At 34.6% G+C, this 18,237-nt stretch overlaps 1 protein-coding gene across 1 annotated transcript in view; it reads right to left on the bottom strand.

Annotated features, from left to right (window-relative positions):
* Positions 1-18,237, bottom strand: part of CFAP47 (cilia and flagella associated protein 47) — a 366,407-nt gene that overhangs the window by 249,421 nt on the left and 98,749 nt on the right. Inside the window, 2 exon segments of the mRNA XM_011385160.2 lie at positions 3,592-3,804; positions 11,162-11,357. Of these exon segments, the coding sequence (XP_011383462.1) occupies positions 3,592-3,804; positions 11,162-11,357 (409 nt within the window).

Genomic DNA, 18,237 nt, shown 5'->3' with positions numbered 1-18,237 from the left:
TTCTGTGAAATTAATCACCCAAAGCCATAACTTTCATTCTTTGCAAGGTCTAGGTAAAATACCAGTCAGACAGTAAACTTATAAAGCGAGAACAAGTGGCAAGCCTTCATTCTCAAAATGACAATTTCTTTCAGGGTATAATGCTCCCTCCTCTTCAACCTAGAGTGGAAACCACGACGCAAAATAGGGAATTACAACATACTGGCACCTCTTAATCTATGTGATCTCTGTGTGAAATCCCAGATAATATACATTTTCAAATATATGAACAAATATCAAGTCTGAAATATAATATAAATGACTTCAACATATCCAAAGCAATCTCACCCCCATGACAACTGAATTCCTGACCCTACATTGTTACTTCATATACCAAAACTAAAAATAAGGAAAGTCAGGAAGAAAAAAGCTGAATTGATAAGGAAACAAGGTAATAAGTTAACCTCGAATAGACGTTGATTTGTAAAACAGCAATGAGTTGAATTCTATTTTACTACTGCATTCCTTGACTCTCTCAAAAACCACTCTTAATATCATTTAAACGATTTTATAAACAGCTACAAAAATCCATCATAAAATCATAAACTTCTAAAATAAGATATATTTTGTTTCAATAATAAGCACATGCTTCTTTAATTTTTTGTAGGAAAAGAAAATATTTTAATTTTTAGAAGAAATATGTTTTCCACTTTGAAATTTTATTGATGTTAAATGTATAATATTAAAAGAGCTTTAGCAGTTGTTTTGATACTGGGTTTCAATTTATTACATTGATTTGAAGCCTTTTGCAAACACTATTAAGTTAAAATACCTAAAAGAGTTGTATGTCTTATAAGTACCCATATATAATAACCTTATTTTTAAGTAAAATTCCTTTTCCATAGAGTTTACTGATGGTAGTTGTAACACAGGCTCTTTCACTGAAACTGTAAACATTCACTTATTTATACTAATACCATGGAGACAACTTATGAGTTTTTGTCTCATCAATAAATTAATATATCAATAAAATAAATAATATCCCAGTTTTTATCAGGTAGACTTTAATTACTATGGTTACCATATGGCAAACACAGACTCTTCATGAATGTGTGTTTGTGTATGTGTGTGTCTATGTGTGAAAGACTGGCAGACAGACATGCAAAGGAACAGGAAAAGAGAAAAATATACTATCTCTTCTTATTATTTGCAGTTTATATATGACATGACAGTATTACTCTCAAAAAACTATACCTACAATAAAAATTTCTACATGATTCTATATCATCACCGAAGTGGTATTAAACAAGGTGACTAAGTGCATAATCTCTCACTATGGGCCACACTTATCTCTTCTGTAAAACAGAGATGAAGATCTGAAAACATCCACCTCCCAGGCTGTTGCTTGGATTCCATATCTTGCCTAGGACCTGGACCTGACTCGTGTTAATAGCTGTTGACCTGCTTCCTGTATTTATCCAGGTTTTGGCTTCCATAATCAATCCTGGTGTTCCTCCTATGTCTTACTCATGGATACCAAAGCAGAGCATGTAAGACTCTCAAAATCTGCTACTGCTGCCCTTTCAGCATCATCTCTCAGCTCCGCCTTGCCAGTAACCATCGAACTAAACATACCAAAAGTATCTTCCAAACATGAGGTTGCTTCAGTCTCTAAACCTAGTGTATGTTTTTACCACTTGTAACACTCTAACCAAATCACCATCCCTCCCATAGAGTTATACAACCTCCATCTCCAGATTTCCTGGGAATTTGAGAAGAAGACAAGCAGGGTGTGCAAGCTCTGAGCTGAGGGAACATGAGTGTAGAGGGGACTATCATCAGTGGCAGCAGATATCTTAGCAGCAACAACAGCGGCTATAATTTATAGTCTTGGGCCAGGTGAACCAACCCAAATGACAAGGTCTAAAAAAGGAAACTAAGTTAAAAACCACACATGTTAGCTCCCCCAGGGAAGCCAGAGTATGAAATAATCTTAGATCTAAGTAAAAAAAAAAAGCAAAGCATGAAGGCGTGTTTTAATTTTTATTGAACCTGTGCCCTTCAATATGGACAAACCAGAAGCAATAAAAGGCTTCAATTTAGGACAAATAGTGACAAGTGTAATTTGCCCTTTGAGGTTTTACTCAGAAGCCAATACAGCCATCCCTCATACCCCCACCACCCAGAACATTATTAGTAACTCCTTTTGCGTTGCATTTTCTATTCGCTTCTATTGTCACCAAAGACTACATTTTAAAACTTGTTTAAAATCTACTTTCCCTACTATACTGACCTCGACCAAGGACGGGCAACTTTCTATTAAATCTTGCAACACAAAAGGATTGCCTACAATAAATACAAATAGATGAAAAGCAATGAAAGAGTTTAACTGATTCCAAAGGGAAATTCTGAGGTGAAAGGAAAGCTCTTGAGGAATTTCTTGCTAGGAAGACTTCGTTTATCTCAATGGGATTAGAGCTGGAATGCCCAGAGAGAGAAAGGCGAAGACAGCTTTGGAGAGTTAAGAGAAGGAAGATCTGATCATCCGCACTATGGGAAACTAGAAAAGGAGTTAGGCATCACTAACGGAAGTTGCCTCCCAGGATAGGGTCATGGAGTTCAGCGCTTGATAGGAGCCTAAAGCAACGCCGTTAATTTTTTTTTTAATGTCAACAAAAGATGGACTGTTAGCACCACAAGATTAAAATGGGAGTCTGAAACGTGTAACTTAGAAGATTTTATCCATCGACGTATGCAAGAAAGAGACATGAAAGCTGGAGTTCAGGAGAACTCCATGTACCGTGTTCTGGATACAGCCACACTTCACTTTGGGTGCAATATTCCAGTACCATCTGCTTCTCTCCCTTCTAATTCCTAGCATAAATCGATTCTCTGACTAGGAATGAATATACTGTATATTATATAGTAAAAACTCTACTAAAAATTAATAAGTTATCACATAGGGTAAATATACTGACAGTAGTCTTCAGTGTACGATTCACTCTAATGCTACTTTTTAAATAAACATTAGCCTCTAGTCACTTGGTTAGTCAAATCATCTCAGTGTATAATGTAAAAATGGAATTTCTGGTCCTAAAAGGTAAGAAATCCAAAAACATGGTTTTTCCAAAGTGTATGTGAATTTCTCTGAGACCGTTAAGGCAACATGTAACAAAGTCATATTGTTTGGAAACTCATTATGCTGATGTTTCTCATTTTCATTTAATACTTATTTAACATTTTCTTTGTGCCAATTTCTATCAAATTACTCAGTAAATATTAACTCAATGAATTTCTTATGATTACATATGAGATCGGTTATCCCCATTTTACAGACGAAGAAACTGACAGCCTCAGAAGATGATGTATCTTTGCCAAAGTTGACAGAGCCAGGAATCAAACCCATGCAGCCTAGCTCCCAATAGTGTGCTGGTGGCCACGATTATGCTGTTTCTCATGAGAGCAACACTGCATTTGGAACTTTAAAAAAAAATCTTTATGTCCAAAGTTATTATTTTAGATGTCTCTTCTTTAACATTTACAATAGTACAGAACATAAACTTTTTATTCTTCATGGTCAGATACAAAAGAATCTACATTTAAATATCTTACCGGTTATCTCTGTTATCATAGAAAAGAACATGTGTGAAAAATGACACAGGTTTAGATGATTTGAAGCTGAAGCAGCAGGTGAGCTCAGTGTTGACTCCAGTGAGAGAGCCTATGATGGCTCTGCCTTTTGGAAACTCCACAGAAAGAGGGTGACCCGCCTCATCAATATCAAGAAGTCTTGCTGGGGGAATCTCAACATTTAAAATTGCATCTCTGTTTAAAATTTAAAAAAAAAAATTGTAGCTCAAAATATATGCAAATAATTAGCTTTAAATGTGTTTTCCTGTTTTTAAGATCATTAATTAAAACAATAAATATTTACAATAATATACCTAATTATTAAAGATATTCTTGCATATCTCTTATTTTCTGGTCATAATATGATTGATAATATATTAATTTAACAAAGGACCATATAAGATGATTGAAAGTTCCTTTTGTCCTCTAAGGATTAAAAAAGAGTGTTAAAACATCTGGTTAAATATGATGTGTTCTAAACTACAGCCATGATATAAATAGTACTGTCCTTAAATATATAGTGACAAAAATTTACCGAAAATCACCACTTTAATAGCTAAAGCTTCATCACATGTAGACTAAATAATATTAACAGATGCATATACACACATAATTTCTTTTTAAATTTGGATACTATTAAGCACTTGTATACGTATATCATGAATATTTTTCAATCGTTACTACTAAAAATTTCCACTTAATGTTCACATATTTCATTATATATCTATAAATTATTTAGCCAATCTAAAATGTTTGTAGTTTTGAAATACATAGTATGTAGTATTCACTTTTAAATCTAATTAATACTTGATAACTTTTAGTGGTCAATAAATATTTAACCATATTATTTTATTACATATGTAGGCTCCTAAAACAAATAAGTGTTATCAAATGAGAATCATATTTCTCTAGTATTTTAATTAGAATGAAGACTATTCAGCTAATTAACTAGAAAAAGTAAAGAAAGATCTCAACTTGAATGAGTTAAACTGATATTGTTCATTGGATAAAATATGAAAAAGTAATTTATAAATCAGGTTCGAATCCAAGCCTGTCACTATTCAGCTAAGTGTCACTGGATGAATAATTAATGGGGTTGATTTTATTGTACATATAATGAAGAGACTGTATTACATCATCTCTAGTCCCTTTCATCACATGTTCATTTCATTATACCATATTTTGCAACTCAATCTTTGACTTGAGATAGGTTTTAAATTGATATCTTTATACTTTAATTCAAAAGTTGAAAGATTAAGATATTCATATATTAGACAATATTTCTTGATAAAAAATACTGATTAGTACGAAATAATATAAGCCACTTGTATTTCCTATTTAAGCAATAGAAGCTAGTGTCTACTTATAAGATAAGGTCTTGAAAGAACAGCAAATCCCAAAGTTGTTAAGTTAAAGTTGAAGAACTACACTTTCTCGCAAAATGGCATTTGACCAAGCTCTGTGGCCTAAGTAAGCACTCATCTTATCTTTCAGGCCAAGTGTTAGAAAATAAAAGTTGTTCTACGCTCTTCAACTTGGATAATTTTCATTTGTTTTCAATCATTACATCACATTTGGAACCTGTTTTTTCTCTGTCTCAGGATGTTTAACTGTAAAATAAGGAATTGAACTAGAGAAGCTCTGAGGTGAGTACAAAATCTAAATGTTAATGAAAATAATGCTTATAGGCAATTCACATTAGCATATAAATCCTCATGATTTATATAATTTTAAGTATCAACTAGCTACTCTTTGTATCTATAGATAGCTGTGGATTTATAAATAAGAATTTGGCTTTACTTTTTGTTGTTTTAGATAAATATTATCGACATAAGTAGTCTTCTTTGATTTTTTAAAAGAATTCTCTCAATATTTTGTTTCTAAGATTCCTAATACAGTTGTCTCATTAGCTGAAGTTCATTCACTTCACTCTAGAATATTCATGTACACATATACTGCAAATTACATATTCCTTTACTTGTCACAGGATATGTGTGCAGTTCCCAAATTTTGCTATTCTGAATAAAGCTACTATGAAAACTTTCAATTATAACTTGTAGTAGACATGTACAGGTGTTTTTCTTGTATATGCTGCAAAGTGGAATTTTGAGGCTGTAAAATATGCAGATGTTACACTTTCCATAGTATTATCCAGTGTGGTCCTACTCACTGACGCTGTAACTAGTTACCTTTTAAATGTTTGCCTACCTAGGACAGGCAAAACGCTATCTTATTATTATTGTCTCTAATCGTCATCTCCAAGTTTATGAAAAGGTCAATTACATGTTTACAGATGTTCATTTTTTCATTTATGAATTCTCTTGTGTGAAATACCTATTGAAGCTTTTTGTCAACAACTCTATTAAATTATTTGATACTTTTCTGACTAATTTTTACTAGTCATTTCGTTAGCATGATTTTAAGGCTTGTTTAAGATAGCTTTATCCACAGACATAAACAATTTTCTATTTCTTTTTACATTTTGCCTTTTACATTTAAGCCTTTAATCTATTTGAAATGGATTCTTGTGTATTATGTGAGACGGGAGTACAGTTTGAAATATTCCATACAGATAATCAATTGTTCCAGCACCATTTATTGAATAGTAATCTCTTTTCTCCAAAGATCTACGATACCACTTTTGTCATATAGTCAGTATCCATCTATGTGTGAGTCTTTTTCAAATCTATTCTAATCCTTTTTGGTCACTTTATCTATTGAAGCACCACTGTCACATTGGCTTAGTGTTGATATTTGGTAAGACAAGTCTATCTCATTTTATTCTTCTTCTTCAGGATCTCTTGGCTATTCTTGACCCTTAGTCCTTTCATATACAATTTAGAATTTTACTTATCAATCTTTATGAAACAATTTATTTGAATTTTTATTGCAGTTTTATAGAAGATGTAAATTAATTTGTGAAGAACTATCTTTTTTCTAATATAGACTATTTCAATTCTTGAATGTGGTATAAATCTTTAAAGTCTGAGTTCTTTGACTTCAGTTTTATAATTTTCTCCACATAGTTCTATACCATTTTTCTAGATCTTTAGTTTGGTTTATTCTTATCATCTTTAATTTTTAATGTTTTTATAAATAGTAATTTTACAGTTACATGTCCTGAATGTTGTATGCTGAAATGCTATTGAATTTTAAATATTGGACTTGTATTTGTCTATCTTGATATGATCTTCATCTTCATAGCTTTAAAATTTTACCTGTCAATTATTTTAATATCCTACATGGAAAGTCATCTTATCTACAGATAATGACAGTTTTGTAATTTATTTTCCTATCCTTACATATTTTATTTCTCTTAACTCCCTGCAAATGTGTTACAGAGGCAGTGATAATAGGCATTCTTACCTTTCCTAAGGGGAATTCTTTTGTATTCCAGTATCCATAATAATGTTTCTTCTAGGTTTATAATAGTGAACTTTAACAACTTAAAAAATATCTCTTTTACTCCTGTTTAAGAGTTTTATCATGAATGGTTTTGGAATTTTATCAAATGCTTTTTTTCTGCACCTATTGAAACGATTATATCACTATTCTCTTTTATTTGTAAATGTGACAGATGAAATGAAAAGGCATTTTAGATTTTCTAACATTAGGCAAACCTAGCAATACTGGGATACATCCAGGTTGGACATGATCTATTAATATATTATATTATGTTTAATTCATTAAATATTATTACATCTATAGTCATAAGACAAATTGACCTAAAATTTACCTTTCTCATATTGTCATTATCTGATTTTATAATAAAAATACTTCTGACTTCATAGAACAGATAAGGGCACATTCTCTCCATTCTATTTTCTGGAAGAATTTGGACAAAGTTTGATATATCGGTTTCTTGAAAGTTTAGTAAAATTTGCCTGTAAAAACATCAGAGGATGGTGTTTTCCTTGTGGGAAGATTTTAAGTACTGATTCAAAGACTTTCTATTTATTCTCAGTATGGTTTTAGTAAATTGTATTTTTTCTACAAATTTCCCTTTTCATGTAAGTTTTCCAGTATTTTGGAATAAATGTCTTCATAGAATTTTGATTATCTAATTTTTTCCCATAGGATATATGGTTATGCCCCATTATTCCTACTATTATTTAGTTGTGTCTTCTCTCTTTTTGTTCCTCATCAACTTTACTATATTCATGTCCACTGTATTAGATTTTCAAAGAACCTTAATTTCAGTGAGCCTATCTTCTATATATTTGTTTTCTAAGCCTTCAATTTCTATTCTTTTTCATTTTATCTTCCCTTTTACATATCTTGGGTTTAATTTACTTCCAGTAATTTTTTTGTCTAATATCAGCATTTTAACTATTTCCATGTAAGTGCCATTTATGCTGTATTCCATAAGTTTATTTACTTATTTATTTTTTGCTTAATCACTGGAATTTTAGTGTTTATTTAATACAACAGATGCAGTTAATTTTAACAAAGATGCAGGCCTAATTGTTTGCCTAAAGAAAGCAACAGAAGTCACAGTAGCTGTTTTAAATTTAGTCTTCAACTCTAAAAATCAAACACTGTTTAAAGCGTTTGAATATATTATACACTCATGATTCTCACTCTTTATTAATGTCATTTTCATGTTTTGAAATATAATATTTTAATTATTTGTTTGCAAAATTCAATATATTATTTGACTCTGTATAGAAGTTTTTTTTTTAACATTTCCAAATGTATATGAGATGTTGTTGACATTTTCTTTATTGATTTTTGATTTATTATCCCTATCATCAGAGAACATAGTCTATATGGTATCAACTCTTTAAAATTTGTTAAACCCGAACTATGGAATGATACACTTTCAGTTTTTGTAAATATCCCACGTATGAGTGAGAAAAATGTGTATTCTCTAATTGCAGGGTTCAGTATTTTATAATACTATTTTAAGACTATTTTTAGTATTCTTAATAATATAGAATCAAATAAATGAAGCTTTTTAAATATTGTGTTCAAATCCTCTTTATAAAAAATGTTTTTGTCTTCTGGACTCATCAGCAATTAAGATATGTGTTGAAATATCCTACAGTGATAAAGAACTAGTCAATTTTTTTGTTAGTTTAATTTGTGGTTTATACATTTTAAAATTACTTTAATCATGCAAAGAATTTTAGAATTCTATAGTTTCCAGGTGAGTTGTCGCTTTTATAATTATTTAATGACTTTTCTATATTAAAAATACGTCTTACCTCTTAAAGGTTAACACATGAGAAATTAATACTGCTATTCGGCTTTCTTTTGGTTATGTTGATATATCTTTTCCTATGGTTCTCCTTTGGTGGTTCTCAACTGAGAGTGGTTTTACTCCCCAGGGGACATGTAGCAATGTGTGGAGACATTTTTTTCTGCCACAATTGCAGGGAGGTGCTACTGAGGAGAGGTCAGTGAGGCTACTAAACACACTACAGTGTACAGGATAGATTCCAACAACAACGAAATTATCCTTTTCAAAATGTCAACAGTTCTGAAGTTGAGAAACCCTGCTTTACTTCAATCTTTCTTTGTCCTTATGTTTCATATATATTTTTAATAGGCAGTTCACTTTTTTTCTTATTTACTCTAAGATTCTCTGTCTTTTAACTAGAGTAATTTATTTACATTTTCTTGCTTTACTCAACTATTGAGTTTTTGCCACATTTTTTTAGTTTTCTCTTAATTGTTAAAGTATGTGTCCTTTATTCGAACCAAGTTAAATGAGGTTTTGTTCATTTCTATACGGCTTGTGTAGTTACACAAACTTAGGTTTAGTGGATGCCCTTAAATTTTAACCCTACATGCATTAAAATTTCTAAAAGTACTATTAGTTGATTTTCAAATATATATTGTATAATCCCATGTTAATTACTAATTTTTGTAATGCCATATTTTAAAATAAATTATTTACATTCTGAGTCTGATAATTCAAATATCTGAATTACTTAAGAGTCTAAATTTCAAGATGGTTCGTTGTGCTGAGATTAATAAAGTCTTCCCTATTTGTGAGTTATGTGATGCCTGATACCGTGCTTATGTCTAACTGATAGAAACCTGTGGAAATTGAAATATGGGCCCAAACTGAGGATGGCATCATTTAGAGTAGAGATTCACAAAGTGTGGTGCATGGATTAGCAGCATCAGTATCATGTGGAAACTTATTAGAAATACAAATAATTACATCTCATTCCAAGCTTCCTGAATCATAAATTCTGAGAAAGAGACCTGACAAGCTCTGTGTTAAAAAGTCCTTTAGGTGATTCTGATATACACTAAAGTTTAAGAACCACTGATCTAGAGATGATTTGCTTGCTTCTTCTGATGGGTAGGACTTACTCACATGGAACCATCGTAGCCTCTTCCAGTGTTCCTGGATTAATCCAAAAATCTAAGATTACATTTTCATACCTTGAAGTTATCTCGAGATTAAAGAACAAGGCTGCATTTGGCATGTTATTACAGCTCACCACTACTCTGCTCTCAGCTTATAAATATGTATTTTGTTTGTTTGTTTGTTTAACTCGATTTGAACCCTTTGGAGACCTCCCATACTTCTCAGAAGCCCAGCAATTAAACACACACACACACACACACACACACACACACACACACACACACACACACGCATGTATACAATCTACTTGTTTTATAGTGTAAGCGTTCACAATGTATCCAGGCCAATATAGTATTGGAGTTTGGGCTATTAATAAATTTTTAAAAAATGAAAACATATTGCTTTCAGCTATAATGCATGCATAAGTTAGGCAAATTCTGAGAGAGCCCTCAAGAGTCCTGTCCCTTGTGTACAAACTCTGTATAATTCTCACCCTTTGGGTGGCAGGACCTGCAAATATGAGATATCATATTGGTGATTAACTTATGTTATGTGACAAAGATAAAGGGACTTTCCACATGTAGTTAAGGTCCCTAGTCAAATGAGTTTGAATAAAGCAAAAGGGAGATTCTCATGGGTGGATCAGACTTAATCAGATGAGATCTTAAAAGAAGGCTTAGGACTTGCGGGTGGCCTCTAAGAGCTGAGAGTGGTCTCAGCCAACAGTTGGCAAGAAAATGGTGTCTTAAGTCCTACAACTGCAAGGATAAATTCTGCCAACAACCAGAGAGCTTAGAGGAGGAATGAGCCTCAGACGAGACTGCGGCTATAGCCCACACCTTGATTTTTGCCTATTGAGACCATGAGCAATGGACACAGCTAAACTGATCCAGACTCCTGACTTAAAAAACTGAGATAACAAATTCATGTTTTAAGGCACTAAGTTTATAGTAATTTGTCATATAACAATTGAAAACTAACAAACTGAGTATTTAAGCTTGCTTCTTAAACCATGAAGAGACATACCAAAAATTTTTACAAGAAAATTAAACGACTGTTAGATAACTAAGTGGACTTTTTTTTATATTTTTAATTTAAATGTACAGTTAAATATTTTAATAGTTTGTTCCAACTATAGAAACAAGTCAGACATTGCACATGATTCATATAACACAAATGCAAACAAAAAGGCACATAAAAAATGATAAACTAACATTAAGCATTTACCTGATATAATTTTGAGGTAAAATGTTGATAGTCATCATAGTTGTTACATCCAAAGGAACAGGGGTGAAAAATATGAATGGAGGGTCAAACGATAACTTGGGTGATGTTATCTCTCCAACCAGATGTAATGTTTGATAGCGAATTGAATAATTATTTAAATGCATAGGAATATTAGCTGTGTATTTTCTATGGTGATCTAATGAAAAAAATTATATATTTAGATTAGTTCACACAAAAAAAAATTACATAGTTTAAACCTTACTAAATATTAAAATATACTATGAAGTTACAGCTCAATGGAGCAGAATAGATTGCCCAAAAACTGGATTTATCCTGCCAAGGAACTTAAGACATATAATGAAGAGTTGTTGAAATAAAAATCTTTCAAAGTGCACTATGTCTGAAAACAGAGCAAATCTCCTTAAAGTAGATATTCATTATTATGGGACACACATACACACACACACACACACACACACATATCTTGAGGGACCATCCCTTTAGTAGATGCAGTATGAAGATGAGGTTAGATAATTGCCATAAGGATCTTAGGGGACTACTGGGGAATGGATGTGCTCAGAGAAAATGGATGTGCTTTCTTCCAGATTTTTAAGTTTATGAAAGGCCGCCTAGGGTCAACTGGCTAATTTTACCAGTTAGGAAAAGACAGGAAATTCCCATGTGACAATTCACTATAAGGAAAGGCAGTTTGTATTGGAGAAAGGGATCAGCATTAGGAGGCCACAGGCTAGTCCTAGAGGAAAGATTCCATCACAACAAGTTGCCAATGCCCTTTTAGACTCAAATCCCCAAATATGGTGTCTCAAAGGGAGAAAAATGTTATCTGATGAGTGTGAATTCAAGGTAATGTCTTAGAATTCAAGAACTGGACACTGGAGTGGCCAGGCAGGGATCATGGCCATCGAGGGTATTACCAGAGCAGAGGATGATAGTGTTCTGGATAATGAAGAACCATGTTCAAAAGTGACATCATTGTGAACCATAAACAAAAGCAACAGATTCACTGAATTGATCAGACCCACTAGTTCTCTCTGTACTGGATGCCTTTACTTAGTCAAATAAGCCCTTTACTTGTTTAAATAGTCTAGGATCCTTGGAAAATGGGAGGTGGCTGGAGAGGGAAGGAAATAAAGACTTCGTACCAATAATGACAGATGACTACTAGAAAGACTATGTGAAAATATGACATATTGTATCTGGGACTTGAGATGATCAAATGAGTTACAATGGAATTTATATACTTAAAACATTGTATAAAATGGATGGTTTCACTTAATAAATATAATATTGTTAAAATTATTTTGGGGAAAAAGAAAATAGATTTCAGAGTTAGGCAAGGTTTTAAGACTTATCAAATTCTGAATTTTGAATGATCTGCTTTGAGATTATTTCTAGATTCATAGAGAAGGGGGTTCCTTGTATAACCTCAGACTACCAGGGATTCAATAATACATTTTTTTAAAGGTTCGGTGTGCTTTCTCTTTCATCTGAGATATAAGTTATATAAATGTGTTACAGTCATGTTTAATTTTTTTTTAGAGTTAGGTTGCAATCCTAAGGAAGGAACCCATAGATTTGACTGCTTGAGCTCAGTTCCATACTGAAGGAAAAATCAAATGGAAATATTTATTTCCTTCTAGATTGTCCAGTTCATTTCATATGGATATAAATTTTAACAAAGACATAAAGGAGAAGCTCTGTATAGGAATACAGATGGTGGCTTTAGCTAAACTAGCTTTGTGCTATTTCTTTCAGGATCAGACACAGTAGAAACTGAGAAGAAATACACAGAAATATATAATGAAAACTAATTATGTTTACAAAATAAACTTAAGAATGCAGAGAATAATGTCTTTATCATATTTTCAGAGTTCTAAACAGAGGTAATAAAAAGTGAAACATTTTTTAAACCTACTAATCAGTATCCTAGGTAATGTTTCTCACACATAAAATGAAAGCGGTTATACAATGCCACGCTAATAGATTTAGGAAACACAGTGCTAATAGAGTATTACTGAGAGAGAGAATACATGGCTCAAACTCTCTAAAAAGCTATAATAGGTTCTTATCCTGCCTTTTCTATTGATATCATAGCTAGTCATGGGTATTTTATTTAGACTGCCACGAGTGTAAAACCTAGTAGTGTTCCAGAAGTTCTGATGCAAGTGATTTACTAAGGGAGTGCTCTCAGGAGTAAGCTGAAGGTAAAGGCATAAGCAAAATAGGGCAGGGCAAGAAGTTATAAAAAGCTGTGGTTTTAGAATCCAGATTCAACCTGATCCCACAGGGAGGTCTGGGATGTTTGAATTCAACAGAGAGATTGTCCCTTCCAAGGGAGAGTTGGCTAGGCCACCCGAGGTGGTAGTGAAGCTTTACTTCCTGGGCATCTCTGCATGAGACATCTTCCTTAAGCCAAGGGCAACCTCTGGAGAAGGGGAAAGACAGAACCTATCAGGAGTCAACACCCACAAATGAAAGATGGATGGAAAAGTCTAGTCATGGGAATCTGGATAGGCCCAAACAGCGTATACAATAGGTTGTAATCCTAATATTGCTTCATAAATAAGGATAATTAGAAAGAATAACAGGTAAGTTACCATAACACCTTCTAAACAGGAAAACAGTTTGGAAATGGTATGTTTTTTTGGTATTTGGCATATAGTTTACATATGCCAAAACTATGGCATATAGTTTATATGCCATGACTAAAAAAGCATACCAAATGCTTATTTACAGCATACAAACTATAAAGATATTGAAGCAGATGCTTTAAATTAAAGACAAATACCAGTATAGACTTGCTCAAAAAAAGAAAAAAACATAATTGTTTTTTCAAGCACCTTCCTGCTGTTCCTTTGTTCTTGTCTCCTTAAAGAAGCTAGATGTCAATACCCTCACCTCCTCAAATTCATTACCAGAGAAACTGTTTTTATGAAGCAAGAATTCTCATATTGAGAATTTTCTAAGGTATGTGCACTCTGGGTGTCAGGCTTCTGAAAAATTGAAAATATTTACACAAGAAAAAAGGAACAAGCTTATCCAAGAGAAATGAGTCTAGCCACACAAATTAGATTCAAGAACATTGATTCAGATTCAAAAGGAATTGGAGATTTGCTTAGAGACCAGTGTGAGTCACATATACCATCATATCCCCAGCCTCTGTCTCTGTGGCAGTCCAAGGAAAGGACAATAAAAGCCTAATAAAAAGTAAAAATCACCTCACTAAAACTCTTCAAAGAACTAAGTATAAGGCAGCCCTGCTAGGTGGCCAGTATAATGGGGTCTAGCCAGAGTATATCTGCCACACCTGAGGTGATTATTAATGCCAAAAGGTGCATCTACAAGGCAAAGGAAATAGAAGGGGACATAAAAGACCATGGCTTCAGATAAGAGGCTTATTCCACTGTCAGATTACAAGAGGAGAAAATGGCAGCACGAAAGTACAATCAAAGCCAGTGCCTGCCAGAGCAAAATGGCAGATGCTCCAGGATAGCCCAAAGAACAAGGCAAAGATCTCACCACGTATAACTGGAAGAAATCTTAAGTCAATTAGAGACTCACATTCCTTCTTAAAGAAGTCCTTCTAACATTTCCTGTAATACTGGTTTGGTGGTCATAAACTCCTTTAGCTTTCTCTTGTCTGGAAAGTTCTTTATCTGTCTTTCAATTCTAAATGATAATTTTGCTGGGTAAAGTAATCTTGGTTGTAGGTCCCTGTTTTTCATCACTTTGAATATTTTTGTGCCAGTCCATTCTGACCTCCAAAGTTTCTGTTGAGACATCAACTCACAGTCTTACAGGAGCTTCCTTGTAAATAAATAACTGCTTTTCTCTTGCTGCTTTTAAGATTCTCTTTGTCTTTACCCTTTGGCATTTTAATTATGATGTGTCTTGGTGTGGGCCTCTTTGGGTTCATTTTGTTTGGGACTCTCTGTACTTCCTGGAGTTGTATGTCTATTTTTTTGACAGGTTAGGCAAGTTTTCTATCATTATTTCTTTAAAATAGGTTTTCAATTTCTTGCTCTCTCTCCCTTCTGGTACTCTTATGATGTGAATATTGTTAGGCTTGAGGTTGTCCCAGAGGCTCATTTCCTTGGATTATTTTTTCTTATTGCTATTCTGATTGGTGTTTTCTGCTATCTTATCTTCTAAATTGTCTGTGGAAGGGCCCTCTGATTTGATCATCTGCTTCATCTTATCTACTGTTGATTCCTTCTACTGTAGTCATTTCAGTTATTGTAGTCTTCATTTCTGACTGGTTATTTTTTTGGTTTCTATCTCCATTTTCATGTTGAATCTTTGTTAAAATTCTCACTGAGATCATTGAGCATCCTTATAACCAGTATTTTGAACTCCGTATCTGATAGATTGTTTATCTCCATTTTGTTTAGTTCTTTTTATGGAGCTTTGTTCTGTTCTTCCAATTTGGGACATGTCTTTTTGTATTCCCATTTTGGCTGGCTCCCTCTGTTTGTTTCTGTGTATTTGGGAAAACTTCTATGTCTCCTGACCTTAGTAGAGTGGCCTTATGTAATAGGTGTCCTATGAGGCCCAGTGATACGGTCTCCCTGGTTACCTGAGCCAGGTGCTCCAGGTGTTATGTCCCCTGTGTGAGTTGTGTGTGCCTTGGTTGCTATTTGCATGTCAATGGGAGGGACTGACCCTCAGGCTGATTGATTGTGAGGACTGGCCTGACCATTGAAGAAGCAATTCTGCAGGGGTTGACCCTACAAAACAAGATTCACTTTAGCAGGTGCCTGCAAAGTCTGCACTTTGGGTGTGTCATTTGTGAAGGTGGTTCTCCAACTCAGTCTGAAGTGGCCACTAGGCATGCCAGCCCTCGAGCCTCCTGGGAGGGGTCCCACAACAGGCCAAGTTCAACCGCCACCTGTGCCCTGCCTGAGGCCACATGGTATGAGCCACAACATAATCCACAGATGTCTTCCACCTTTGCTGGGCTTAGAGGTGCCTGGGAGGGGTTAAACTGTGAAACTGAGGCCAGCTGCTGCTAGTGCTGGGCTTGGGGCTGTTTAGCAAGAGATACAGGGCATACTGAGGGCAGATACTACTTGTTATGGGGTTTGTGAATCTTTAAGAGATCTTAGGAAACTCTGCAGCATGAGCCAAGACAGGCCATTTGTATGGAAAAGCTACTGGAAGCAACTAGGGTTAAGCCCATAAGTTGGGCAGGTTGGAGTCTCAGGGAATCACCACAGTGGGGTGACTAGTGTTAGCCAGATTGATGGAGACTCAGATGTAGTGACCAACTGCATCTTCACAATGGGAGGGAGGAGGGCTCAATAAAGGAACAGTGGTCTCTGCCAGCCCTTACCTGAAGACAGACAATTCAGTTCCTCCCTATATGTTCCTGGCAACTTTAGACCTGCTGCCCCAGCTCTGGAGCTCAGAGCAAGTAAGTTCGTCAGTGAGTAAGTCTGCATGTGGGCCCTTTAAGAGGAACATCTATGTCTCCAGCAGCCCCTATGTCTCACTCAGCCATACTCTCTGCTAGTTTTCACAGCCAGAAGTTGTGAGGACTTCTCTTCTGGGCACTGGAACCCTGAGTGGGGCACCTGATGTGGGATGGGACCCCTCGTTTATCTGGTAGGACCTTCGCAGCTGATATATCCCTTCCAATTCTCAACCGCTACATATGGGTGTGGGGCCAGCCTGTTTGGAGTCTCTGTCTCTCCTACCAGTCTCGATGTGGCTTCTTCTATACAGCTTTAGTTGTAGGACTTTTGTCCGACCAGACTACAGGCGATTCTCACTGATGGTTGTTATTATAGTTTAGTTGTAATTTTGATGTGGTTTTGAGAAAAGACAAGCACAGCATTTACCTACTCCACCATTTTGACCGAAACTCCTGCATCTTTTTTCTTTCTAGAATTTGAGCTCCAGGCACAGTGTTGATTGACCTCATTCCCTGCTTTCCCTTCTCCTCTGAGTGTCAGGCACTGGGCAGGTCCTGCCTCATCCAATGCCCATGCTACTCTCAATATCAAGCCCAGATAATCTGGGACATTCCAGTCTCCCCTGACCAGAGAAGCATTATGTCTCAGTGGGCAGAGCTGCACACTTTCGCCAGGTAAATGCTCTTGAATAAAATCCAGGTCAACTTCATAAAGAGCTTGCATCAGAGATTAAGGGAGGAGTACAGACTTCCTAAACACTCTCCTAGCAATTATATTTATCTCCTTTTTGTTTATTTTCAACCTGTGAATGGAAGCCCCTTTGGCTATCAGAGGCAGGTAATCTGTCCTGTCTTTCTACAGCAGCCATTAAAGCTGGGACAGAGACACATGTACAACCTCCTTCCACATAGAAAATAGTCTGTTGTCTTTTGCTTTTAGATAATAGCCACTCTAACAGGTATGAAGTAATATCTCATTGTGGTTTTGATTTGCAATTCCTTGATGATTAGTTATGCTGAGCACCTTCTAATATACCTACTGGCTATCTGTATGTCTTCTTTAGAGAAATATCTATTTAAGTACTTAGTCCATTTTTTAATTGGGATATTAATTCTTTGCTATTGAGTTGTAGGAGTTCATTATATTTTTTGGATATTAAGCCCTTATAATATATATATCTGCAAATATTTTCTCCTATTCCTTAGGTTTTCTTTTCACTCATTTGATTCTTTCCTTTGCTGTGCATAAGTTTTTAGTTTGATGCAGTCCCATTTGCCGATTTTTGCTTTGTTGCCTTGCTTTTGATGTCATATCCATGAATTGTTGCCATATAAGTAGTGTCATTGACTGAAGCTTTGTTATGCATCACGTGACTATAGTTCATTAATAGTGCATAGAAATGCAACAGATTTTTGCATGTTGACATTGTGTCCTGCAATTTTACTAAATTTGTTAGTTATAAGTTTTGTTTTGTTTTGTTTTTTTGTTTGTTTGTTTTATGGAGTCTTTAGGGTTTTCTATACCTAAAGTCATGTCAACTGCAAACAGGGACAATTTTACTTTATCTTACCCCAATTTGATTGTCTTTTATTTTCCTTGCCTAACTTCTCTGGCTAGGACTTCTAGTTCTAGTACTATGTT

This window comes from Pteropus vampyrus, unplaced genomic scaffold, assembly GCF_000151845.1.
Source record: "Pteropus vampyrus isolate Shadow unplaced genomic scaffold, Pvam_2.0 Scaffold667, whole genome shotgun sequence".
Taxonomy (NCBI): domain Eukaryota; kingdom Metazoa; phylum Chordata; class Mammalia; order Chiroptera; family Pteropodidae; genus Pteropus; species Pteropus vampyrus.
Note: the sequence above shows the minus strand (reverse complement) of the source record. Positions and strands in the feature narration are given on the sequence as shown.